General features: G+C 44.9%; 1 protein-coding gene across 4 annotated transcripts in view; it reads right to left on the bottom strand.

Annotated features, from left to right (window-relative positions):
* The window catches only part of HAP1 (huntingtin associated protein 1), a 505,788-nt gene that overhangs the window by 107,441 nt on the left and 371,156 nt on the right, over positions 1 to 27,191 (bottom strand). For all 4 annotated transcript variants that reach the window (XM_086924163.1, XM_086924164.1, XM_086924165.1 and 1 more), the window contains one exon: positions 1,816 to 2,010. In XM_086924163.1, the coding sequence (XP_086780289.1) occupies positions 1,816 to 1,921 (106 nt within the window). In that variant the 5' untranslated portion in view covers positions 1,922 to 2,010. The remainder of the gene's footprint in view (positions 1 to 1,815; positions 2,011 to 27,191) is intronic.

Here is a 27,191-nt window from a genome sequence, read left to right as displayed (position 1 = left end):
ATAGAGGGTCAAAGAAGAGCATAAACTCAACGAGTCACAGAAGAGGTAGCTGGGTCGTGAGCTGTCAATGCATTTTAATAGAGTATTCTTTAAAGTGGCGAGTCCTCAACTCTTCCCTGAATTAGAGCAGCATTGGTGTGGTTCTGATGGATATGGGAATATTGCTCCAGACCCCAGGTGCATATATGGAAACGGCCTGCTGCCTTCTTTTTTTATTTTTTTACACTTCTCAGTCTGCAGTCCGATGGTGTCCTGGCTGTGGGTCTGCCAAGAACCACCGGCTATGGTGAGCTTGTCTGCAAGACAACTGGGGGGAGGGTGTTGGTTGTGATGGCTTTGTAAATGATCCAGCTGGTTTTGAGGATGGTAAAGGCAAACAAGGAGAGCCAATGGAGTGTAAGATGATGTGTTCACATTTCTTCAGGCCCTGGATTAGATGTGCTGCGGCGTGTAGAATGCCCTTAAGAGGTACCAGCGTGGAGTGTGAGAGGTAATGAAGCAGGCGTTGGCACTATTCGGAACAGATGTCAAAGAAACCTTGAACTTTCGGCAGTGAGGGGAAGCATGTGATACCTCTGGTTTGCCCTTTGCTACACCCAGTACTGCTCTTACTATTCCTATTCTCAAAAGGTCATTAATACAACCAAGAACTGAAAGAAAAAAATTGTTATAAAACCCATGTTTATTTTTTTTGTTTAGCCATTTCTCTAACAGCACAATAACAATTAGGAGGGGGGAGTAGCTGGGCTTATCTTATCTTAAGTGACATTTATAAAGCGCACTGACACCATAAGTTTCCTGGACTAAGGTTGTCATGTGACTGTAGGATCAAACATGAGTGCTGCAACACACGCTTGTTTTGACATTTTTGTTAATCAACTTCATGACAAAGATACATTTTGAATCTTTTAACATACAAACCTATCAGTTATGGAAGGGAAATGACAATTGGATTTGCCCTTTTTGAGTAGCATTGCCTTCTCTGCCCCAGGGATCTCAATCTCCAAGAGCTATCAGGAGAAAGGTTAGAAGTGTTGGGCTTAAAGGTAATGCTTTAAAAAAATAAGGTTCCCAGGTTTAAGAATCAATTAACTTCAACATGGTCCTAAAGATGTATGCAGGGTGAGGTTATGCTCCAAGGTGCAAGACCTGGAGAAGTGTGGCTCACTGGTTAGAGAAGGCAGACCTGGAAGCAGAGGTCAGCCCGGGACCAGGGTTCAATTCCCGGCTCGGCGGGGTCTTCAGTCCTAAAATGTCCACGCACTTGACAATTCTCGCTCTGGTGCCTACTCGATTCACGGGTTCACACTCTGCGACTCTGGGCAATAGCTTGCTTAATCTCCACAACGGCCCCTCGTGGCGGGATGCCTGGCTTTCACCTTGCGGATACCCTGCTGGGGTATCTCACAGGGGAATACCAGGACGGGTTCCCTAAGCAAGCGCCTTGATGCCTTCGGGTGATACATTTACTTGCATCTAAGGACTGTGGCTTGGCTCAACTTTTTTCTCCATTTTCTGTAGACCATAAGGGTTTAGTTTTCAAAGATTAGATACTTGCTTCATAAAAAGGTGTAGGCACAGATAAAGTAGTGTAGCCCCAATAGAGGCGAACCAAGCTTATCCCTTCACTAGGTCTAAAGTCAAGGGAAGATCCAGACTCTTCCACTGTACTTCAGCGCAGGAAACAGTATGTTTCGGAAGTCTATAAACAAGCTGGGCCAAGTTATCCTTTAATGCAAAGGCTCCAGCTCACAGGTTTGGTGTTGTGGGCCCTGGTGGGAAGTGATATTTTAAGACATGTGTGGTTTTACTCACAGAAGTATTTGAAGGTCTCCTCAATCTGCTCAGGTGTCAGGTTGAGCGGCAACTCTGGAGGCAGCAAGGGTGTGTGCAACCAATCATCATGGTCATAGCCATACATGGTGTCTGCCCGCAGGGTGTAGCGAGGGAGCTGCTCGGCCAGCAGACTGATGATCTCCACTTCGGCGACATTCCCACTGTTGGACACATCTGAAAGACAAAAGAGCAAAGGTAATGGACTTATACGAGGCATGGCAATGTGCTACACAAGCTACTGCACTAGCCGGGATACCCCACACACATGGGCAAAGTTTAGCCAGTAAGATTCAGGTGGTCGACGCTCACATTTCCCAACTAAAAAAGCAGTGGGCTGCAGGGTAGAGGGGTGAGATGACCAAGTTTTGGGATGGATTGCTTCCATGAGGCTGCAGTCTAAAAAGTTATTTCCCTTTGGGCAATAGTCATAATACACATGAATATTTCCACTTATTGGGTCTCACCACACTATACAGACACATTGCCCAGTCAATCAAAGATATAAATGTTTATTCATTTAATTCTAAATAATTCTTAAAAACATTTAATAACACATATTTGAGCTATTAGCTCTAATAAAAACACTATTTATAAGTTCAGTATCTCACAAAGATGTGCCAGATAATGTCTGCTGAACATAGTTCAAAAAGTGCAAAAAGGACAGTTCATTATTCTATAACATAGTCCATAAAGATAATCTATTGATTAACAATAAACACATCAAAAACAAAATTGTTACATTAAAATATTTTTATGTTTAGACCAATAAGCGACGCGTTTCAGTGGCAATAGCGGTCCAACCACCTTCTTCAGGCACAGAAATAACAGATTTAAAAAGACCCAGCACTTTGAATCTTATTTTCTATGATATCGGTGCATGGGAAAAATAGGGGCAACAATCAAAACCTCACTTCCATATGATGGAGTATCTAAATAATTTCAGCTGGTAGTTCTTATGTTAGGTTCCACACTTGAGTAAATACCTTCCAACCTTCACTGCTTAGGACTGGTTATCTTGGCCAGCTGATCGTATTAGATATAGGACCACGAGAACTCTCCTATTTACAAATTTCTTATGCGATGTTTCTCTTCATAACAGGCTTCCCATATTAGCAATATTCCCTGCTTCAAAGCATTTTGATTTCACAAAATCTGACGTTGGCAATCCCGGGATTAATAAATCTCCGAGTGCAATCAGGCGTCCGTTTCAGTTCATGAGGAACATGCTCAATGACGATTTGCATTAGGTGAGCCTCTATGTAGAGTGGCAAAGTGGGTGAGAAGCACAAGTTACTTACCTTTGGTAACAATATATCTGTAAGAAAGATTAGTTAGTTATAGATTCCATAACTTAGAATTAGCCCCAGGTGTCAGACTGGATCCGGAAAGCTTTTTCGTCAGCAGTACCTCCGCGCGTCGGAAGGTGTTGTCGGTTGGCTCTGCGTGCGTTGTCGGCGTCGTGGTCGCCAGGATGACATTGCGGTAGCTACTAAGACTCCGCCCTCGCGTGCTCACGTCAGTTCTGTGCACGACATTCCTGCGCCAGAAACGCAGAGCCATGCAAGACACTGACCATCGGTGCACAAAACTAGGGCCCTTAACGGTTGTCCTTAACCCTAGAAATCAGTTCGCAGAAGGGGGAGGATGGGCGGGCCAGTAAGGAATCTATACCTAACTAATGTTTCTTACAGCTATATCATTACAGAGGGTAAGTAACTTGTGCATCTGAACGAAACACATTAGTTATAGATTCCTTACCTTAGAATAGATACCCAAGCAATACCACCCCAGTGGTAGGTCTGCGAACCAAGATCACACCAGAAAATCCTGGAGAACAGATTGGCCAAAGATGCCGTCTCTCCGGACTTGGCTGTCCAGGCATTAGTGTTTGGTGAACGTGTGCAGTGATGACCACGTGGCTGCCTGACTGACGTCATTCAGAGGCACTCCCCTTTCGAAGGCAGTAGTGGCTGCCGTCGCCCTGGTGGAATGAGCGCGTAGCCCGCCTGGAGGCTCCTTTTTAGCTAGAGAGTAACAAGCCTTAATACACAACACGACCCACCGAGAAATGGTGCGTTTGTGTACTGCCCGATCCTTCTTTGCACCCACCTAACCAACAAAAAGTGGATTATCCACCCAGAACTGCTTTGTGCGGACCAGATAGAAGGCGAGTTCTCGTTTTGGGTCCAGACGGTGGAGCCTCTCTTCTTCCTTTGAAGGAAGCAGAGGCAGAATAAGGTGGGCAAAGTAATGGTCTGCCCGTTGTGGAAGGCAGTGACCACCTTAGGAAGAAAAGATGGACGGGTCCGGAGAACCACCTTGTCCGGATGAACAGACAAGAAAAGTTTTGAAGAAAGAGCCTGGAGCTCACTCACCCTTCTAGCAGAAGTGATGACTACCAGGAAAGCAGTCTTAAAAGTCAAGAGACCTAAAGGACAGTTATGGGGTGGCTCAAAGGGAGCGCACATTAAATAAGTTAGCACAAGATTCAGTTCCCACTGAGGCATAACGAAAGGGATTGGAGGAAAAAGATGTGTTAAGCCTTTAAAGAAACGCTTCACTACCAGGGACTTGCAAAGAGAAGGCTGATCTGGCAGCCGAAAGAAGGCAGATATGGCCAAAAGGTAGCCCTTGATAGTGCCCAGAGCAGAGCCCTGCTGGGCTACAGAGAGAAGGAACAAAAATGCTTCAGAGAGAGGGGCAGAAACAGAATCCACAGCCTTTGCTGTGTACCATGCCACAAATCTGTTCCACCTGCAGGCATATATCGTCTTTCTGGAGGAACGCCTGGTTTCCAAGATTACATCACAAACTTCGGGAGGCAGGTAATAAAACGTCAACTGGCCTGCTCAATCTCCACGCAAGGAGGTGAAGACTGGACAGGTTCAGTGGAGAACCGTCCCCTGCTGGTGCGACATAAGATCCTCCCGTAGAGGCAGTCGGAGGATCGATGGCCATGTTGAGCAGCTCGAGATACCAGACTCTCCGTGCCCAATCAAGGGCCACAAGAATGACTTGGGCCCAGTTGCGCCTGATCTTCTTCAGCACTCTGGGCAGAAGTGGTATAGGCGGAAAGGCGAACAAGAGACTGCAACTCCACTCGCGACGAAAAGCGTCGCCGCCTGAGTGCCACCTTGTAAATTCCAACGCAGAGAATTGCTGACATTGCACGTTCTCTTTGGTGGTGGCTTTCCCCATGGTTGAAAGAGACCTTGCACCACCTCCAAGTAAAGACACCATTTGTTATCCTTGATGCACCTGCGGCTGAGTTCGTCCGCCCTGGCGTTCAGAGAACCTGCCAGGTGTTGAACCACCAAGGAAATGCCTAGATGTTCCAGCCATGTCCAGAGGCGGAGGGCCTCCTGACATAGGGTCTACGACCCCAGCCCGCCCTGTTTATTGCAGTACCACATGGTGGTGGTGTTGTCCATGAACACCTGCCCTACTCTTCCCCAGACAGAGGGAAGGAGTTCCTAAGTGCAAGATGATTCGCCCGGAGGTCCAGAAGGTATATGTGAAGCCCAGGCTCCACCAGAGACCAGAGGCTTCTGATCTCTGCCTCTCCCATGTGGCCGCCCCATCCCAGAAGGGACGCATCCGTCACCACAGTGCGGTCTGGTTGGGGAAGGGAGAGGGATCTGCCTTTGACCCAATTCTGGTTTGTAAGCTACCACTGCTGTTGTTGAGCAGTGCCTTCCGAGATCTGGACGCAATCGGACAGATTCCCCTGATGCTGCGCCCACTTGAGCTTCAGGTCCCACTGCAGAGCCCGCAAACGCCACCTGGCATGATCAATAAGCAGGAGGCCATGAGGCCCAGCTGCCTCAGGGTCATTCTGAACGAAACCCGGGAAAGAGGCTGAAAAATCTGAATCATAGCCTGAATATCCCAGACTCGCTGTTCGGGAGGATAGACCCGAAACCTTGTCGTTTCCAGAACCGCTCCGATGAAGAGGAGCTTCTGAGAGGGAATCAGGTGCAACTTCGGCACATTGATGGAGAACCTAAGCATATGCAGGAGGTCGGCTGTAGTCTGAAGGTGGGAGACGACTGCCTGGGGCGAGCCCACCTTCAACAGCCAGTCGTCGAGATAGGGGAAAACTGAAACCGCTGATCTGCGCAGATGAGCTGATTCCACCGCCATCACTTTCATGAACACCTGAGGGGCGCTGGTAAGGCCAAAGGGGAGCACGGTGAACTGAAAATGCTCGTGGCCAATCGTGAACCGCAGGTAATGCAGGTGGGCCGGCAGGGCGGGGTTGTGAAAATAAGCATCCTGCAAGTCCAGCGCTACCATCCAGTCTTGCGGGTCGATGGCAGACAAGACATGGGCAGCGTCAACATTTTGAACTTCTCCTTCCGGAGGAAGCGATTGACATCCCTGAGGTCCAAGATAGGACGCAGGCCCTTGTCCTTCTTGGGAACCAGAAAGTAGTGGGAATAACAACCACAACCTACTTCTGGGACAGGAATGCACTCGATGGCTCCCTTGGCAAAGAAAGCCGTAACTTCCTGCTGGAGAAGGGCTAGATGATCCTCCGACATGTGGCGGGAGCGCAGTGGCATGGCTGGAGGGGTAGTCTTGAAGTGGAGGGAGTAGCCCCTTCAGACTATTTGCAAAACCCACCTGTTTGAAGTGATAGTGCGCCAGTGGTGGAGGTGATGGCGTATCCTGCTGCCCACTGGAGTTCGATGGGCCTGAAAGGTCGGACGAGGAGGGTTTGCAGTCCACTGCAGAAGGGGGTTTAGTAGACTGGCCCGCCCGCTGGCCCCCCGGAACCTCGACGGTTGTTTCCATGTCCCCAACCGCTGAAGGCTGGGTAACTTGCGGCAGCCTGTGGCCCTAGGTGGGACGTAGCAGGGCACCCCTTCCGTAGCCACAAAAGGGGTGAAAGGACTGCGCCGGACGGGTGGAGGGGTCCAAAGACATGGCCGTAGCCCATGAGTCCTTGAAGCGCTCTAGGGCCTTGTCTGCTTTGTCCCCAAAAGGCGATGGCCATCACAGGGCATGTCCATCAGGGTGTTCTGGACATCCCCTGAAAAGCCAATGGACCTCATCCAGGCTTAGCGGCGAAGTGCTACCGACATTAAAATGGTCCAGCCCAGAGTCGGCGGTGTCCAGCCCACAACGGATCGTAAACGTTGCTGCATCTCTCCCGGCAGCGACAGCCTGGGAGAGCACTGCCTGGGCCTCCTCCGGACACTGAGGCAGCACTTGCGCCACAGTATCCCACACTGAGTGCGAATAACGGTCCAAGAGACTTGCAGTGTTTACGGACCGCAGTCCTAAGCTGGTGGAAGAGAACATTTTCTTCGCAAGATGGTCCAGCTTCTTCAATTTCCTTTCCGGTGGAGCGGTAGGGAAGGCCGTTTTGGGGATGGAGGATTGGACCACCAAGCACTCCAGAGTGGCATGTTGGGAGAATAAAGTGGGGTCGCCCGCAGCCGGGCGGTGGTGTTGGGCGATCATCCTGTCCACAGGAGCACCCGTGTTGGGCTGGGACCACGTGCCCATAAGGATGTCTGTGAGGGCCTCATTAAATGGCAGCAGGGGCCCTGAAGATCTCGCCGCTGGTTGAAGCACCTCAGTCAGGAGGTATGTCCTGACCTCCACCATAAGAAGCTCGAGGTTCAACAACTGACAGTCGGAGCACGACTTGGGGTCGTCGTCGCACTCCAGGCAAAAGAGGCACACGCGGTGCGGCTCCGTCACCGACATCAGCCGATAACAGGAACCGCAGGCCTTGAAACCGGGCATCCCTCATGCACCTGTTCGGAGTCGAAGACTCGAAGCAAGAAGTCGACAAAAAACGTAGTAAAAAAATGACTGATGTACCGCTTTTCCCGGATCTGCACTGGCTGGCATGGAAAAAGAAAGAACTGATGTCAGCACGCAAGGGCAGCATCTAAGTAGCTACTGCAACTTTATCCTGGTGACCACAACGCCGATGACAGACGCAGAGTCGACCGACGCCATATTTCGATGTGCAGAGGTACTGCTGACGAAAAAGCTTTCCGGATCCAGTCTGACACCTGGGGGTAATTCTAAGGTAAGGAATCTATTACTAATGTGTTTCTTTCAGATGTGATGGGTTGGATGCTCTCTGAGCAATTGATGGTGGTTAGATTATTTGCAAGCACTTATCTCATTACACCACCTTTTTGGAGTTTGATTGGAACTAGTATGCCTAGAAACTTGAGACTAGCGCAGCTTTCCAAGCCTACTACTGCAAAAGTGAATTCCGAAAAGTAGTACATTTGCACTCATCCACAGGTTACTTCAGTGGGTGCAGATTTACTATTTTTATGGGGAAAACTGGTCCCTATATATAATTAATTAAGATCCTTATTAAAGTATAAGCAAGGTAAAACCTCATAGTGAATTGAGAACAATAAAAACTGAAACAGACGTAGTAGACCCCGACTTAGGGCCCCCAGATCCAACTACCAAACCAAGAATGTATTTGAGGTGTGTCACCTCCCCCCCAAACACCCCCACTGACTGAATTTACACCCCTGCTCTTCCCACGTGGACCTGGTAGTTCTCCCTGAGAACTCATGACTGTGGCCATGTACTAAATAATGACCTGGAGCCCCTGTCCTGAGATGACTTATTTTAAATAATTTTCAGTGCAGGCACTCCTCTTCATCTCTGCTACAAAAACCCTTGACGGTAGAGTTGTCAAACTGGTGCGTGCATGGAGGGATCCATGTTTCTAGTTCTCACCTTTTACTAATCATTTTTTCAAGTGACTGACAGCCTCAGGCACTAAGTCCGAGTTGCAAACAGAAAAGGGCGCGCAAGGAAGGGAATAGGTTGAGCCGAGCCACAGTCCAACTATGGGTCTCGCTTGACTCTAAGAGTCCATGCAGCACAAGCCGAGCCATGAATATAATGTAAAAATACAATACAATCTCTTTAAAGTCAAAAAAAGTGTACTTCTTTAACAAGTGGAAGATTTTCACCTTGGTACATTAGATTATATCACTGCATAGACTGACACTTATTAAAAGTGCTTGTTTATAGAAATATTAGTGGCTCACCCTAAAAAAAAAAATGGCATTCACAAACTAAGAGTAGTCAAGAGTTGTCAGACCGGCAAAACTCTGGAACTCGCCGCCACTACTTCTTCGCTGTGAACCTAGTTATCTTGTTTTCCGTAAAAAAAACATCTCTGATCACCAACCATGCTCAGCGCTGGGAGGCCTTAGGGTAGCATTCGCTATATAAGTGTCCTTTCAATTCAATTCAATTCAAGTAAACCCTAAACATGGATTTGATTCTTATTATAGATGGAGCAACATTATAGTCAATCAAATCAAATGTCAGAGGTGTTTCTACAATTCACATATAGAACTAAAGTATTTAGAAGTGTGCTGATATGTCTATAATAAAAAAAACGACGCTGTGTGGATCATGCAAGATGTGCAGGCAGGGAAGCTGGTATTGCTTCCAGGTTATCTGGTTTCACGTTTTGAATTTCAGCCACTAAATGGGTATCCCATTCTCTCTTTCTCCTTTTCAAACAGAGGTTACTGTTTTCTCTTTCATTCTTGGCTCACAAAAAAAAACCAACACAGAGATAACAGACCCGACTGAGGGCCAGCAGATCCACCTGCCAAGCTGAGAATGCATTTATTTGGTTGGTGTCACACCCCAAACACCTCACTGAAGCTATGCCCCTGCCTACACCTGAATAAATCAATAAGGATGACAGTATGAAAATACAAGGGCTGTATTGCAACTTCCATTTGTGCTACCTCACTCCACCTGCTAACAAAGCAAAAAAGGTCCTACCCTACCCTACCCTAGCTCCTACCCTAGTTATTTGTTCATACATATGATATTGTAAATTAGAAGTCTTGAGAAATAATGTGTACAGGCAGGTTTTGTCCTGTGTTAATGCACATTGAGCACTATTCTGTACAGGCAGTTACCTGTGTTCAGGGGCGAGAAAGGGAGATGGGAGAGGATATCACCTTTCTCTGGCAATTCCAGGACAGCTCACGTTTGAGAAAAATACTTACAAAGATGCAGCAAGCCTGACTAAGAGGTTGGTGAAAATGCAATTTTAAAGCCTTGCTTTTGCAGGTGGCACTTTTTGGCAATGCACTGAAGTGGAAATAACTGGCTTTGAACTGTGGTCTAAGTAAACTATTAAGGAACATTGAAAATAAGTACCACGGCACAGACATTAATATTAAATGCATTGTGGGACCTGTAGTAAGGTGTCTCATGGCCACGTGATAGCATGCTGAAAATGTTGCCTGTTGTGAGACACACTCTGTACTTCCTTTCATGAATTCCAGGCAACACTTGAGCAGATAGACAGCATGGGGAGTTACTCTCAGATTAAGTACAGAACATATAACTTTTAGGAAATTGTTAAAAACTTTTTTGTTTCAAACTCAGTGAATATTTTAGAACCATCTCCTCTCCTCCTCCGTCCGTTTTGAGCGTTTTGAGCGCAAAGATACTCCTTCGGGAGTCGATTCTAGCGCTATATAAGCCCTTAAATAAATAAAATAAAATAAATACAACATATTAATTATAGTGAGTTGGATAGACAACTTAAACAAAATTGCAGAGAGGGCCTTGTAGTGAAGTAAACAAGTGAATTGTTAAGTGATGATTGAATACATTGGATAGTGCCTTATTAGATGCTGTTAATGAGTCATATAGAGCATTTTGTTCATAGATGTGTGTGCTGAAGGGCGTTGAATCTCGGATATGTGGGACCAACCCGCTAATTAAATCAGAAGTGCAACTTGTGTCCCAGAGGTAAATTAATGAACCAGATGTTGTCAACAAAACTAGTCAAGCCCTATACCTTCTTCTCCAATGACAGTCAGTCATTTGATCCCATAGAAAGTTCCCATTGTTATTTTAAAAAAAGCACAAAAACCTTGTTGTATGTTCAAACTTTTGCTTCCCCTTTTATGCACCATGGGTTTCCACCAGGAATGTGCATAATTGCGTACTTTTGCGCTTGGGTATTACCTGTACTCATTTTGAAAACTAAAAGAATTACATAAAGTATGCCTTGAGACCCCTCCGGGTGAGTAGCGCGCTATACAAATGTTATGATTGATTGATTGAAAGTATACAAGGTTTCTACTGTCCAGTCAGTGGAGACCTAAGAGGATGTGAGGTATACCCTCATGTAGAAAAAGTTCCCAAGTTACCTAGACAGACCATAGCTAAAGGGAAAAGAGTCTTTATTCAGCCAGTTGCCATGAGACATTTCTGCTCTAACCAAGTGTTGCGAGAGAACATTGTGCTATCAAATTAGTAGTAAGAAAATTGGAAACCTCCTTAGTTATGTGAAAGGAAAAAATTAAGACAATTGGGTATCAAGGAAAGCAATGCATTTTTGAATTGTAATTAAGTATCTGAATTTAGAAAAGGTGGTATTTGCGCTACCCCAAATGCTGAAAAACCCTAGATGCAATGCGACTAGGAAGACGTTGTTGCGAACATTGTTTGTCACACTTGGAACTCCTACATCTTGAGAAACTCAAATAAAAATAGTGACTGTCCTATCGTCCTGCGTTTTCAAAATCCCCACGATAAACACAGGACCCCAAATGCATCGGTGAATATGGGGTGGGGCAGGAAAGGGTCCAAACCTCAAGCACGCAAGGGAGATAGATGACTGCAGTATTCGGGCTCAGGATCAGCCAGCACTCAGAGAACCCTGCCAACCCTGGATCATTAGGGAAGTTTAAGCACCAATGAAATGCAGGGGTTGTGGCTTTCACGGATCCTAGTATTTTTCTTACCCAGAATGGCATTAAAAAATCACATTATGGTAAAGTGTTAGCAGATTTTGTGAACCCAAAACCGGTAAAAGGCCAGACATAAAAGTAGGACTAAAACCTTTAGTCCTGCTTTTTGTTTCTCGGACTGGTTTTTCAGGTCTTAAGCTTGAATGACTACATTTTGTATAGAATCATTTAAAATAAATGTTTCTATTAAGGTATTGAACGTAGGGGGAAATGACAGCATCTAAGATTTCTGATTACAGCAATGATCAGTATGCAGCTGTACCTTAAAAGGACCCGAAAAAGTCATATTTTTCAAATGCAGCCACATGGGGTTTACTAGAACCAGGTGGATTACACCTACCGAAAGAGTATTTATTGCCTGCCAGTGAATCTGCAATTTAGTCTGAACGCTATAGAGGGCGCTGCAGGCCAAGAAACAAGTATTATATTGCAGGAGAAGCGCGATTTTCTAATGCAGATCTCTGCCAGCCTTTATTAAACTAGAAAAGTAACTCACTTATTTAACAAGACTCCTGCTGACGTGTGGATAAAACTTAGCTTTTCATCCTAATAAGGACGATAAATAAATACGACTGTGCTTGGTACCAATTAACACATATTATGTAAGCACCAATGGAGAAGTCACATGGAATGGTTTCTTTGAGAGCACGAGGCTAATCCCACGAACCAACAATCAGGCGGGCAACTAGAGCCACATTTCGGGGGGAAGGGGGGGGGGGGGGGGCAGGGGCTGAAAAATATCTCGGGGGGGGGCTAATTCTTCCAATCATAGACAGAGTGACTGAAAGAAGGGGTGAAAACACAACAAAAGCCTAATTTACAAGTAAATGGTCTTTAAGTACTCTGGTGCGGCTGCAAAGCTGTGTCAGCCCAGGCTGACACACACGACATGGAGGGGAAGGGGGGGGTCTGAAGCCCCGTGAGCCCAATGGGTGTTGTGTGGCTGCCAACAATACATGATAACCACTGGATTAAATCAGGCTGCTTACTCTGAAGACTAATCAGGTGCCTACTGTTTGGCCAATCACAGGCCTTGCAAAAAGTAGGAGGAGCCTGCATGGCGGCCTACACACAGTTGAGTTGAAGAAAAGGAAGCATTCAGTAAAGATATTGTTTACAGGTTACTTAAAGAAGAGTGGTATTGAAGTTATAAAAAGCTCCTTTTTAGGTCTCGCCTGGTGGTGCAGCACGCATGTGCTGCTCACTCTGCAAGGGCTTCTTGGAATCAATATACTTTAAGAAGTTAACATTCGGCACCGCCCGTAATTTCCATTGGTGTGCCTCATTTTGCGTCATTGCTTATGCTAAACAGTGTCTTATGATTGTAAACGAGGCTTTTTAGTCCCTCCTGGTTACCACCCTGTCCTCTTTTGGCTCCGCACACCCAGAATGGATCTCTATGCTGACGACACCCAACTCTATTATAAGATTAAAACTCATGCTGACATCCTTCACCTCAACAACACTCTCATCAAGATTCAAACCTGGTTCCACAGTAACCACCTCAAACTCAACCCTAAAAAAACTCAAATTATTCTTTTTTCCCCTAAAAATAACCAGCTCCCCATTCAGAATTGGATCTCTGACCTAAACGCCCTCAACTGCTCCTTATCTTTGTCCTCCTCAGTCAAATCACTAGCATCTCCCTTGACAACCTCTTAACCCTCAAGGTACACATCAATAATTCTGCCAAATTAGCCCTCTTCACTCTCCGCCACCTTAAGAAAATCAAGCCCTTCATCCCTATCGATGATTTCAAACTAGCAGTCCAATCCCTTGTTCTTTCTCGCATCGACTATGGCAATGCCATTCTCACCGGAATTCCCAAGATCCACCTAGCACCTCTTAAATCTGTGCTTAACCTTGCAGCTAGGCTTACCTCAGACAGCAAGCGATTCAACCACATATCCCCTGCCCGTAAAACCCATAAATGGCTCCCCATTGAAGGTGGATCCACTTACAAAACAGCCTGCATTACACACAAAATTCTCCATCAGAATACACCGACCTACCTCACTAGCAAACTCACTAAAGCCGGTTGCTCCCGTTCCATGAGAAGTACTAACACCCTCTTTCTTATCCCCCCCCTTTTAAAATAGAAAACCACCCAGTCTTGATCCTTTTCCGGCAACGCTCCTTGCATTTGGAATTCCCTTCCAACTGACCTTCGCTGCAACCCTTTCTACTCTAGTTTAAAAAAAGAACTCAAACTACATCTCCTCAATAAATACTGGGGACCCTAATCCATATCTGTTCTCTTCCATTGGCTACATCTGTCCGACCCTAGATGCATTCGCCCTCCCTTTTTTAGCCCTACTCGCCCTTCCTCCTCGTCACTTCCCCCTCCCTGTTTACCACCTCCACTCCTCCTTTCTCCCCCCTTCCCTTGTCCACTCTCAGCCCGCATCCCCTCCAAACCCACTTCTGCCCCTCCCGCTTCTCTTCCTTACCAACCTAACGGACCATTAACCTCCCTATCCTGACTCTGCAATTTTCCGGCTCTTTTTTTTTCAAATTGTGCCTTTTGATATTTTTGATTCATCACATCTTTCACATTTTGTTGTGCTTATTTCCCATATTTATCATTTTGAAATCTGTCAGGCGGAGAATTATATGTTGTTTATATACATTGATGCTATGTATGTCCCCTGTCTTAATGACCTTTCTTGTCTCTAAAATGTAAAGGGCTCTGATACCCCTGGGTCCAGCCAGCGCTATATAAAACCTCTAAAATAAATAAATAAGTAAATAAATGTGGCTTGTTTAGACCAGGAAGAGTCAATTAGCAGTGCTTAACGGCAAAATGGCCCTTAACTGTCTGGCTTTGGGCATACTTTGTCCTGGGCTCACACTCCTGTTTGGACCGCCTTTGTGAATGGAGCACTTTCAGTGGCAAATATCTGCAGATGGTAGAAAATTGTCGGTTAGAAAGAGGCGGGTCACGCGAAGTGCTAATTGATACTGTGCGAGAACCAATCATGCGCTTCGTCGGGGCAGTAAGTGCTTTTGTAGCAGGGTTTCTGTTCTCCCACAGAACTGTGCACAGAGATCTGGAACCTGGGTGAATTAGGATGACCCAAAACTCACCTTAGTATCAGAAATCCCCTTACCTAGCTAGCTACAGTGTCTCATTGGTCATAACAAACTCCCAATGACTTAGACAATCCAGAACATGAACTTAGGGTACCTCAGGTATCGTGGAACACATGAATACTCTTTCGCTATATAATCATTTCAAACAAAAACTGGGAGCCAAAGAACACACGTGCAGGTTTGAAATATTTATTTTTCAATGCAAGGTTCTCAAACGCAGTATCTTATATAATATCAACATACATATTATAAAAGTCAGTTATCAGCATAGTCACTAGTCCATAGTAAGCGAACGGTGATAGCATATTATAATGCAAAATCTATAGAAATTTGTATCACCTATATTTCGCGCACCCTATTTAGCATATTATATTATATCTAAGAAGGTCTTATTTGGGTTTTTAGCAGGGCGGGCCCATACCTCTAATGGTCAGTAGGAGATGATCACATCAACAGCTACCAGCTCTCTGCATGCGAAGCATCAAGTGTGTTGATTCATTCCCTGTAACTCGATCTTAAACCAGCGTAGAGCCCAATGTTGGCAGCAACATTATTTGTGTTATGTCTAATGTGGTGCGAGGATCAGGCCTTCAGCAACCTTGTGTTAGGTTTTTCTTAGAGGGTGCAGTTCTCAGTGTGCAGACAGTTGTACCAAGTGTACCAAGCACAACTGATATCAGAGCAATAACATATTATTCTCAAATAAATCACATCTTTCGTACAGGTTGAAAGCTACAATAACAATTAGGTGTCGTGTGCAAACGGAAGCCGAAGGAAAATATGGTGTTTAAACATTTAATAAACGCATGCTAACTTAACACAATATATAGAAATGCAGTAACCATATGACACCCCCCCAATGATCCGAGGACGGTCAAAAAAGGATAAAGAAAACAAGCCAATACTATAAGAAAGGCAAAACATGAAAGCAGAGTTCAACAATATTGAGCCAAGCTAAATGTATGTAAATGTATATAAAAATCAATAATACAAAAATATGTATGAATGCCTATAGTGGCCACACAAAAATATCCAAAAAAAACTTGAACTTGAGGCCATTTATAAAATCATAGGCCCAGAACATATAAAAGTCGAATGTTCGTAACAGAAAAGGCACCATTCAGAATTACTAAAAAGTCACGTGCCATAATAGTGAAAGTCTCCAAAGCCACTCATGGGTGGATAGAATATGCAAAATAGGTAGCCACAGCTTCCAACATGAAATCACTGTCATCATCCGAAAACAGTTCAGCCATCCAATTAAGCAATGGGAAAGAACATACGTGCTCCTCCAGCACCGAATCCTCTAGCAACATCAGAGGACAACTCAGTGGGTTCTCGAGAACGCTATGTGCCAGAAAGTCATGCGCCGCTGCGGATATGTCCCACTGACCCATTAGTCCATGCATCGCTGCCACGGCCATAACCCTTTCGCCAGAACAAACCAACTCGTGAGCAACTACGGGGCTCATCAGCTGATCAAAATCGACGTCAGGAGAAGTCGTCAAGCAGAGACACAAATCAATGGCCCAGTCGAAATCACAGCTCAGGCAATGAAACACAGGCTGGACACATGTGAAATAGGAAAATCGAAATGATAATCCAAAAGCCGTGCTTAAAGTCGCAAGCGGCAAGGTGCCATAGTAATCAAGCATCCGGTTGCGAAACAGTGTCAGAAGGGGCTGAGCGTTTTCTTGCGCAGGATGGGCATCCATGTTTTATAAAGCAAAATATCACCAAAACACCTGCAGCCAAAGCCAGCAAAACAGGGAATCCGCCAAACAAACTTGCGAATATAGAATGAAAGAATGCAGGGATAATACCAAATACTTTTTCAAACGTAGTCACGAGACCACTGCTAACCAATTTAAAAAAATGTGCGAGTCCAGACGTGGAGGAGGCATTAAAGATTTGATGAACCAGCTCGCAGAAATGAAACGGCAAGTCAGTATTTAAAAGTGCCTGCACCTCTGTGTGTGTGTTAGCTATGTGAAGGACATAAGTTTCACGGGCCGAGCTCAGGGCCACTTCTTTTTGAGACAAAAGGGCTCTTATTCGGCTCAAACCTTTGAACTCCGCTCTCAAGGTTGGGATGCGCGGCCAGATGGAAACATCTGAATTCCCATGCGTGGGTGGATACAACACGTTCTTGCAACACACCACACGTACTGATACAGTAACCACATAGGCGATACCGACCATTAACCCACAACACTCCTCGTTATTCAAAAGTAAATAACTACCGTTAGTCAATAAAGTGAATGTGGGAACTATTGCAGGACCGGTGTGCCTTTTAAAACACAGGCTAAATTAGGCCGGTCCTGATTACAAGAACCATGCAACTGGATGTGTCTGCATATCAGTGAACGGTCAGGCGACTGTGTGCATTCTTCACCATTCAGATTCACTTCCTGCCCTTCTTTCAGACATCTGTATGTGTATGGTAAAGACCATGTATCATGTAGGAAAGCACTGCCTAGTGGTTCATATCGCCCGATAGCAATATATCGCATACAATTTGTAAATTTATACAGAGCAAATGGATGGTAAAGTAATAATACCATGGATAAGCCATGTAGCAGCAGCTGCCTCAGCTACAGAAAAGGGCAAAGATTTTAATTTTTCAATGTGTAACATAGAAAATGATGCATCTCGCATGGAAAGCATGCGCTGCTTGTCAGTCAAATTAAATGGGGCAAATAGTGATGAGACGTTCATGTAACTCCAAGGCACTCGGCCAGCTTTCAGAATCTGTAGTGTCCAAGCAAACTGCATAACAGAACGCAATTGATTTTGACCATGATATAATACGGACACTTCATCATGCACAATGTCAACAACAGAAGAAACAATATTGTTTAACGTGTAAATTCGGGAAGAAAGCATGTTAATACTGTTATCGACAACTCCAAGTACTTTTTCCAAATTTGCTTGGTCAATTGCCCTTAGGCGCTTAGCAGTCTCAATTTGAGAAACTTTCCAAATTTCATTGTAAACTGCATAAATCCACCGTTTAGATCTACCCTTAGCCGGGCCTTTTATAAAATCATTTAAATCCACATTTTCAGTTAACTGAGACAGATGTAGTTTAACTGCAGCTAATGTGGAATTTTGTAACCAATTCTGACATAGTTTCCCCACAGATTAAGTGGTGACAGTATAATCAGTTTCAAAACGGGGATCTGGTCTGACTTGTGTGAACCCTTCAGCCAACCCCAGAAAGCGACGTTGGCAAGAATCAGCACTTCTTTGCCACAACAGCCAACCCTTTGGATCCAAACTGGATACATTAAAGGACGAATTGTGTAATAGAGATTGTATCTCACGAATAGACAAATCAGAAAAATTACCCCAACCTGAATATTCTTCTAATTCGGGGATAATTGGTGTATTTAATTTTTTGGAAGTAGCCAATCCAAAGCATGTTGTTGGGAAATAGTAGAATTTAGAAACAACATGTGATTCGGGATGAGACATGCACGGTGCAAAGCCTCAGTGCCTTGTACCTGCCAATCTTTGGTACCCCAAACCGATTTAAGGTCAATTATTCCCTTCCAGAACTCATAGCCATCTACAGCCAACTTGTCTAGAAAGGACTTCGAATACAGCAACTTTGTATCGGTAAGTCTAACTTTGGACATGGACTTTTCTGTCATTCTGAAGTAAAATGACTCAGGATTTGATTGATTAAAATCTGTAAAATAACTGTATTTTTTCAGAAATGTACTGGAGCTTCCTATTAACGGAGCTGGGCAGTGTTCCCACTGCGTGTAATTCACAGCAACCCTCCTGGAGTTTGTTTTATGTAAAAAATGATTACCATAATGTTGAAAACAAAACAAATCACCATAATTAATAGAATCTAAATACAGATCCTCAGCATCAAAGGCAGCATAAAATTTCAAATCAGAGAACAATGCTTCTACGGCCTGATTATCCCAATCATCAGAACGTATATTTTGTTTAATCACATCTCCCATGTTTACTCTAAGCACATTCGGAACATTAATCACTTCAGTGGGCCCATGTATTTGAAATCTAACCGCATCCCACACAATCCCATCAAGGACAGGCCAAGCAGTAATGTTGACTGTATTCAAGTTTCGTTTCAGTCTGTGTGCTGAATGTGAAGAGGAAAGAGGGGCCAATGTTCCATTAAGGTACCGAATTCCTGTTCTTTCTTTAACATAGTGACCATCGATCAGGCGGAAAAAATAAAACACAAAACCAATTGACATAAAAAGGTAAAATGAAAATAGGATCAACCAAATGTATGTCCAAGGGGGAATTAAAAATGGTTTTTAAATAAGGTGGCATATTTTTCAATAGTTGAGGGTTTCTTTGAAAGTTTCGAAACAGAGTCAAAAGAGAATGTGGACTGGTCGGCCAAACGAGTCTGCAAATCAGGCATTGATAAATCAGCAGGATAGGTGTAGTTCAGCTCATCAATGTTAGTAACAGGAATAGTATTTAATAAAGGACTGGAAATAGCAGGCATCTCGAGGGACACCTCCGGTTCTGCACCAGAAGTAATAGCCAGCACAGAATGCCTCACCATGGTAGGACAGGAAACAGCCGGTGTCATGCTATGAAGAATCGGCCACCCTGTGTGTCTTGACATTGTCAATAGAAATAAATCTGTTTTCCTTACGACCTGGAAGTGGTGGTAAAATGACTGTTCTTGTACCCTTCACTCCAAGAACTCGAACCGGTGCACGATATGAGGGACCAAACTCTTTCTTGTTATCGATCTTCTCTCGAACCAGTTCCCCAACTTGGGGTAGCCAGCCAACTACCGGGATCTGCAACGCATCATCCGATGTGGAGGGCAATTGTTCCTTAGCTAGACTGTCTCTGGTCTTTTGCAGATCCTGTAAAACATTGCAATGTTCATCTACGTCAAAGGCCGTGGCCTGGGCCTTGCAGTCTAGACCGTCGAGGTCAGGTACATACATCTTGATACCAAAGAGCATTTCGTACGGGGTCCGCCCACCCAGAGACCTTCTAGGGAGATTATTAAGCGCACGCTGCACGCCATTGAGGTGGGCCAACCAGTTTCTGCCAGTGCCTATAACTCGAGCTGTCAAAGATTGCTTTAAGTCACGGTTCATTCGTTCCACTACACTATTACTCTCGGGTCTGTACGGACTCGAAAACTTGACTTGGACCCCCAACAAAACCATAGCATCCTTATACGCCTTAGAGGCGAAAGCCGGACCCTGATCATCATCCGAATGGAAGGTACCACAGGCAAAAATCCCTATAAAGACTCGCAAATCCTTGATGACAGTCCGTGAATCAGCGCTCCGATGTGGCCATACCCACACAAAGCGTGTGCATGAATCAACTGCCACTAAGATGTACTTGTACGCAGTATCAGAAGAAAATGGACCGCAGTGATCTAAATAAACGCACCCAAGCGGTTTATTAGAAATGTACAACTGTGTCTGAGGCGGACGCACAGCAGTAGAAGGCTTAATCTGCTGGCAAATGTCACATTGAAGGACATATTCGTGCATCTGTTTGTACAGTCCCCGCCACCAGAACCTCTGTTGTAGCTGAGTTACAGTGGCTGAGACGCCCGCATGCGCAGACGCCACACCTTCATGAGCCGCTGCAATCAAAGCTGCCCTGCGATCCGAGTTGGGAACTAGACGTTCGCCAACATCAGGAATTTTCACATAAGGAACCTTATCGGGACTTAAGTGGTATGTGTACTTAGAAGGGAACCCCGCAGGATATTTACCTCCCTTCTTGGTGGCAGCAACAGCTGCCAAGATGTCATCATCTATTTTGCTTTTGGACCTCGTGACTGCTGCAACTAAGTATTTTGATACCGCTGACTTCGCTGCTTCATCAGCAAGTGAATTACCAACAGCGTGGACCCCCACGCGCTGATGGCCGAGAGTATGAATCACAAACACGAGTGGCAATTTCTCTTTAAGTTCCGCCACTCGGACCCAGATCATTTTATGTTTTATTGTGCTACCTTTGGAATCACGAAAATCATTCTGAATCCAAAAGAACAAGTTTTCATTGTAAGACGGGACACAGTAGTAAGAGTCACTTACGATTAAAGTCGTCACACTAGGATCTGAGTACTCCAATGCAAGCATCAGCGCACGAAGCTCCGCTAATTGTGCGGTGCAGTCTCCAAGTGTTTGTGTATGCACAACACTGGACTTGAACTCATCGTTCATCATGGCACCTACCACAATGGCGCATGCGGAAACGTAGGCATGTTTAGAGCCATGCGCAACCTGCGCCGAACCATCAGGGTAAATGATGCAATGGAAATCCTCCAACGGCCGCATAGCTAAAGGAGCAGGATGAACAAATTCATACTGTAAATACTCCTGCGACCGTAAAGTGGCGTCAAAAATAAACGTGACATCCTGGGATGTCAAGGATGCAGCCCACTGAATCCACCTAGGGTGCAAAGCTTTGGAATTTGGTACACTGGCTTTCGTAACTGCCTCCAAGGCAGGACACGGGGTAACAACCAACATGCGTTTTCCTTGTGACAGGGCACGTTATTTAAGAATTGCCATCTGCACAGCCGTTAAAACTTTCTCCACAGTGGAAAAACGCAGTTCAGCTGAAGTGTACAAGTGTGACTTGTAAGCAATAGGTACTGTATCCCCTTCATTAAAAGTCAGGTACGTGAAACCCACCGCCCCAGGGATAATTCTTATCACCAGGTTGGTCTGGTTATCACGAGTCTGTAAGTATTCAGAAGCGAGCAAATCAGCCTGCAAAGACTGCAGAATGGCTGAATGCTCAGGCAGCCAGCATGATTTGGAAAAAGATGGTTGTATCAAAGCATACAAAGGCTTGATACGCTGGGCATATTCCGGAATGTAAGTCCTCCCGAAATTCAAAAAACCCAGCAAAGATTGTAATTTTTTCAGTGTTGTCGGAGAGCGCAACTGTGCGCATTTCTCCAGGAAGTGAGGTGCCAACCCCTTTCCCTCGTTGTTAAGCTCGTAGCCGAGAAACAACACTGTGTACTCTGCAATGCGCGACTTTGCAAAGTTAAACTTGTAACCTATGTCTGCAAAGTTACAAATTATGCTATTTACTCGACACAGATGCTCCCAAAGATCGTCGTCTGTGAGATAAATGTCATCCACATACGAACAAGCAACTGGGTCGAAGCCCTCCAGAAGAGAGACTATGCGGGCGGAGAATACTCCAGGACTATTCTTATAGCCCATCCGGAGACGCCGAAACATTTTTTGCACACCGCCGCATGTAAAGCTGGTCCATTGGGAACTTAGACCATCTAATCTATGGGCATAAAAACCATTGGAAATGTCAAGCGTGGTTTTGAACCGTTTACGCTCAAGACTATTCACTAAAGCAGAGCCATGAGTATTCTGTACTGCACAGTTACGGCAATGCGAGTTTAAATGCCTATAATCCAAAACCAAACGATATAAGCAGTCCGGCTTGTTTACAGTAAAAAGGGGGTTATTCATCGGTGATACACACGTTTCAATTACACCTTGATATTCCAATTGTTCAAGGATAGCCGCGACTGAAGCTTTGGCTTCACGCCGTATGGGATATTGAGGTTGAGGCTGAGGCTGAGACTGTAAAGGAATCTCGTGGCTTGGAGACAATTTACCCCAGCCACACTGATTGCGGTACACAGCCGGCGCAAGCGCCAAAGCCCACTCTTCTGCAAAATGCAGCACTTCCACTCTCGATACAGTGTGCGCGAAACTGGGGAGGCTCGAAGCTGCGCACCCCTAGGGGCCGCGTCCTGAACATTACGGCTAGTGTAATGAACAAGCGCTCTAATCACAGACACTGCGACCTCATGAAGTCGCCGCAGATCACCCACGTTACAAGTGGCGCGATTAGGGTGAGGAGTGAATCCAGCCAAAGCGGGCCAATTAGTGCCCGGAATGGACAAAGGACCTAACCTCGGAGTGGTCAAAGCATGTGGTAGGGCGCCACCAAACCAAACTCCATGCTGCCAAGCATCAATAGGAACCTCCAGTGCCCTGTACGGAGCATACGCAGCCGGTACAGCTGAAGCAGTGTATGAATGGAACACTCCAGAATTAGCGTCCACCGCCGGAAATGTCACCCACAAATAAAATAGTTTGTACGGGTAAGCATGTTCCGCACTCACCACCAGAACCACAGCCAAGTTGTCCACAGGAACATTAAAAGCCCGCAAATGGTCACGCACCGCAATGCAACTATGCTGCGGGATGTCCACGGCTTGTGCCACATCAGCACAGGAGAATCAAAAAACAAAGATTACTTTGTAGCACAACTGGGTAGTAATTCAAGGAAACCGTTTTTAGATAGATTCAAGCTTGAAAAGACCTTTTTCAAAAATAGGTAGGTTTTTCAGACCCTGCCGTTTACCGGAAACGGGAATGAAGGTGTTAAGGTTTGAATGATATACTACTCGAGTGTCATGATATAAGGCCAACAACGTATGGGCGCCATGTAGCAGGGTTTCCGTTCTCCCACAGAACTGTGCACAAAGATCTGGAACCTGGGTGAATTAGGATGACCCAAAACTCACCTTAGTATCAGAAATCCCCTTACCTAGCTAGCTACAGTGTCTCATTGGTCATAACAAACTCCCAATGACTTAGGCAATCCAGAACATGAACTTAGGGTACCTCAGGTATCGTGGAACACATGAACACTCTTTCGCTATATAATCATTTCAAACAAAAACTGGGAGCCAAAGAACACACGTGCAAGTTTGAAATATTTATTTTTCAATGCAAGGTTCTCAAACGCAGTATCTTAGTTAATATCAACATACATATTATAAAAGTCAGAGTTATCAGCATAGTCACTAGTCCATAGTAAGCGAACGGTGATAGCATATTATTATGCAAAATCTATAGAAATTTGTATCACCTATATTTCGCGCACCCTATTTAGCATATTATATTATATCTAAGAAGGTCTCATTTGGGTTTTTAGCAGGGCGGGCCCATACCTCTAATTGTCAGTAGGAGAGGATCACATCAACAGCTACCAGCGAAGCATCAAGTGTGTTGATTCATTCCCTGTAATTCTATATTAAACCCGCGTAGAGCCCAATGTTGGCAGCAACATTATTTGTGTTATGTCTAATGTGGTGCGAGGATCAGGCCTTCAGCAACCTTGTGTTAGGTTATTCTTAGAGGGTGCAGTTCTCAGTGTGCAGACAGTTGTACCAAGCACAACTGATATCAGAGCAATAACATATTATTCTCAAATAAATCACATCTTTCGTCTAGGTTGAAAGCTACAATACCAATTAGGTGTCGTGTGCAAACTGAAGCCGAAGGAAAATATGGTGTTTAAACATTTAATAAACTCATGCTAACTTAACACAATATATAGAAACGCAGTAACCATATGACACTATGCAAAGGCAATTGCAACATTTACAGCAAACTGTGCCCTGTAGGGGGGTCATCAGCTTTTATCCCCCAGCCTTTACCAAATAAATTAAAGTCAATTGTCACCCCACACTTATAAAGTAAGTAGAAGCGTTCCCTACGCACCACGTTTACTCATGATCGGGCTCCAGACAGCAGATTTTTTTTTTAAACTCATAAATGTTCAGATTGTTTTTTTTAGCACTTTTATGTAGCGCAAACTCGACCGGAAGGTATCGGAGCGCTGTACATGAGCACCAGTTGCATTACAGAGGGAGACATTCATTTTTAGGCACAGGTAGATTACGTGATTTTCACAGGATGTTTGAGCCTCCCGCCAGACTCAAACGCGGTTCCCCAGCTTCAAAGTCGGCCACTCTAGCCGTTAAGCCACGCCCACATGCCGTTCTTGATTCAGCCTCTCTTTTCAGTGTGACCTGATAATTAGCTATGATGCAATTAGGATGAAAGCACATACACTTTTTTGGGGAAATATTTATTTTCTTTGTTATATTTTCATCACGATGCTCTGGGACATTGTCGGCGCGTGTATAACATAACTGATTGTCGGTCAGAGCAACAAGAAAGTGCAAGAAAGTGTGTTGAGTGGATAAATATACCAGCTGCAGTGATTTGTGCGCCCATCTCTACTGACAAGCTCTATAAAGTGGAGTCATAGAATTAATACTCCTGTCCGCATATCAGAAGGATGAAAATAAAAACATGTGCACATCGAGAAGTGTGCAATGAACACGTTTATTCCAGAGTCACGTCACCTAACATATATGTTATGTCACACCTATTCTATGGCGTACACTCTACCATAGTATTTCAGTTTATTTGTTGCAGCATATGAGGCTGCAGATTCACACGCAGATTACATGGTGTACGCTGATCCTTATGGGGAGAGGGGTATCGGTGAATATGGGGTGGGGCAGGAAAGGGTCCAAGCTCTATAAAGTGAAGTCATAGAATTAATACTCCTGTCCGCATATCAGAAGGATGAAAATAAAAACATGTGCACATCGAGAAGTGTGCAATGAACACGTTTATTCCAGAGTCACGTCACCTAACATATATGTTATGTCACACCTATTTCTATGGCGTACATTCTACCATAGTATTTCAGTTTATTTGTTGCAGCATATGAGGCTGCAGATTCACACGCAGATTACCTGGTTGTGTACACTGACCCTTATGTGGAGAGGGGCATCGGTGAATATGGGGTGGGGCAGGAAAGGGTCCAAACCTCAAGCACGCAAGGGAGATAGATGACTGCAGAATTCGGGCTCAAGATCAGCCAGCACTCAGAGAACCCTGCCAACCCTGGAAAATTAGGGAAGTTTAAGCGCCACTGAAATGCAGGGGTTGTGGCTTTCACGGATCCTAGTTTTTTTCTTACCCAGAATGCCATTAAAAAATCATATTATGGTAAAGTGTTAGCAGATTTTGTGAACCAAAAACCGGCAAAGGCCAGACATAAAAGTAGGACTAAAACCTTTAGTCCTGCCTGTTGTGCCTGGCTGGTCTTTGTTTCTCGGACTGGTTTTTGAGGTCTTAAGCTTGAATGACTACATTTTGTATAGAATCACTTAAAATACATGTTTCTATTAAAAGGTATTGAACGTAGGGGAAAATGACAGCATCTAAGAGTTCTGATTACAGCAATGATCAGTATGCAGCTCTACCTTAAAAGGACCCTTAAAACGTCATATTTTTCAAATGCAGCAACATGGAGTTTACTAGAAACCAGATGGATTACACCTACCGAAAGATTATACCATTGCCTACCAGTGAATCTGCAATTTAGTCTGAACGCTGTAGGGGGTGTTCCAGGCCAAGAAACAAGTATTATATTACAGGAGAAGCGGGATTTTCTAATGCAGACCTCTGCCAGCCTTTATTAAACGAGAAAAGTAACTCACTCATTTTACAAGACTCCTGCTGAGGTGTGGAGCAAACTTAGCTTTTCATCCTAATAAGGATGATAAATAAATACGACTGTTTGGTAAAAATTCACACAGATTATGTAAGCACCAATGGAGATGCCACATGGTATGGTTTCTTTGAGAGCACGAGGCTAATCCCAAGAACCAACAATCAGGCGGGCAACTAGAGCCAAATTTCGGGGGGGGGGGGGGGGGGGGGGGGGGGGGGTTGAAAAATATTTCGGGGGGGGGCTAATTCTTCCAACCATAGACAGAGTGAATGAAAGATGGGGTGAAAACACAACAAAAGCCTAATTTACAAGTAAATGGTCTTTTAAAGACCTGTTAAGTACTCAGTGCGGCTGCAATTAGATAGTCGGCAGCCCGCAAAGCTGTGTCAGCCCGGGCTGACACACACGATGGGGGCTGAAGCCCTGTGAGCCCAATGGGTGTTGCGCGCCTGCCAACAATACATGATAACCACTGGATTAAATCAGGCTACTTACTCTGAAGACCAATCAGGTGCCTACTGTTTAGCCAATCACAGACCTTGCAAAAAGTAGGAGGAGCCTGCATGGGGGCCTACACACAGTTGAGTTAAAGAAAGGGAAGCATTCAGTAAAGATATTGTTTACAGGTTACTCACAGAAGAGAGGTACTATTGAAGTTATAAAAAGCTCCTTTTTAGGTCTCGCCTGGTGGTGCAGCACGCATGTGCTGCTCACTCTGCAAAGGCTTCTTGGAATCAATATACTTTAAGAAGTTAACATTCGGCTCTGCCCGTAATTTCCATTGGTGTGCGTCATTTTGCGTCATTCCTTATGCTAAACGGTGTCTTATGATTGTAAACGAGGCTTTTTCGTCCCTCCTGGTTACCACCCTGTCCTCTTTTGGCTCCGCCTACCCAGACTGGATCTTTTACTGGCGGCGTGACAAAGTGGGTTTTATAATTACTGTGGCTGCACTTTTTTTTTACCATTACTTGCATGTGGCTTGTTTAGACCAGGAAGAGTCAATTAGCAGTGCTTAACAGCAAACGAGCTCTTAACTGTCTGGCTTTGGGCGTACTTTGTCCTGGGCTCACACTCCTGTTTGGACAGGGCCTTTGTGAATGAAGTACTTTCAGTGGCAAATATCTGCAG

Source organism: Lissotriton vulgaris, chromosome 5 (assembly GCF_964263255.1).
Source record: "Lissotriton vulgaris chromosome 5, aLisVul1.2, whole genome shotgun sequence".
In the NCBI taxonomy this organism is placed as follows: Eukaryota; Metazoa; Chordata; class Amphibia; order Caudata; family Salamandridae; genus Lissotriton; species Lissotriton vulgaris.
The sequence above is the reverse complement of the archived record's forward strand: the minus strand, read 5'-3'. Positions and strand labels throughout refer to the sequence as shown.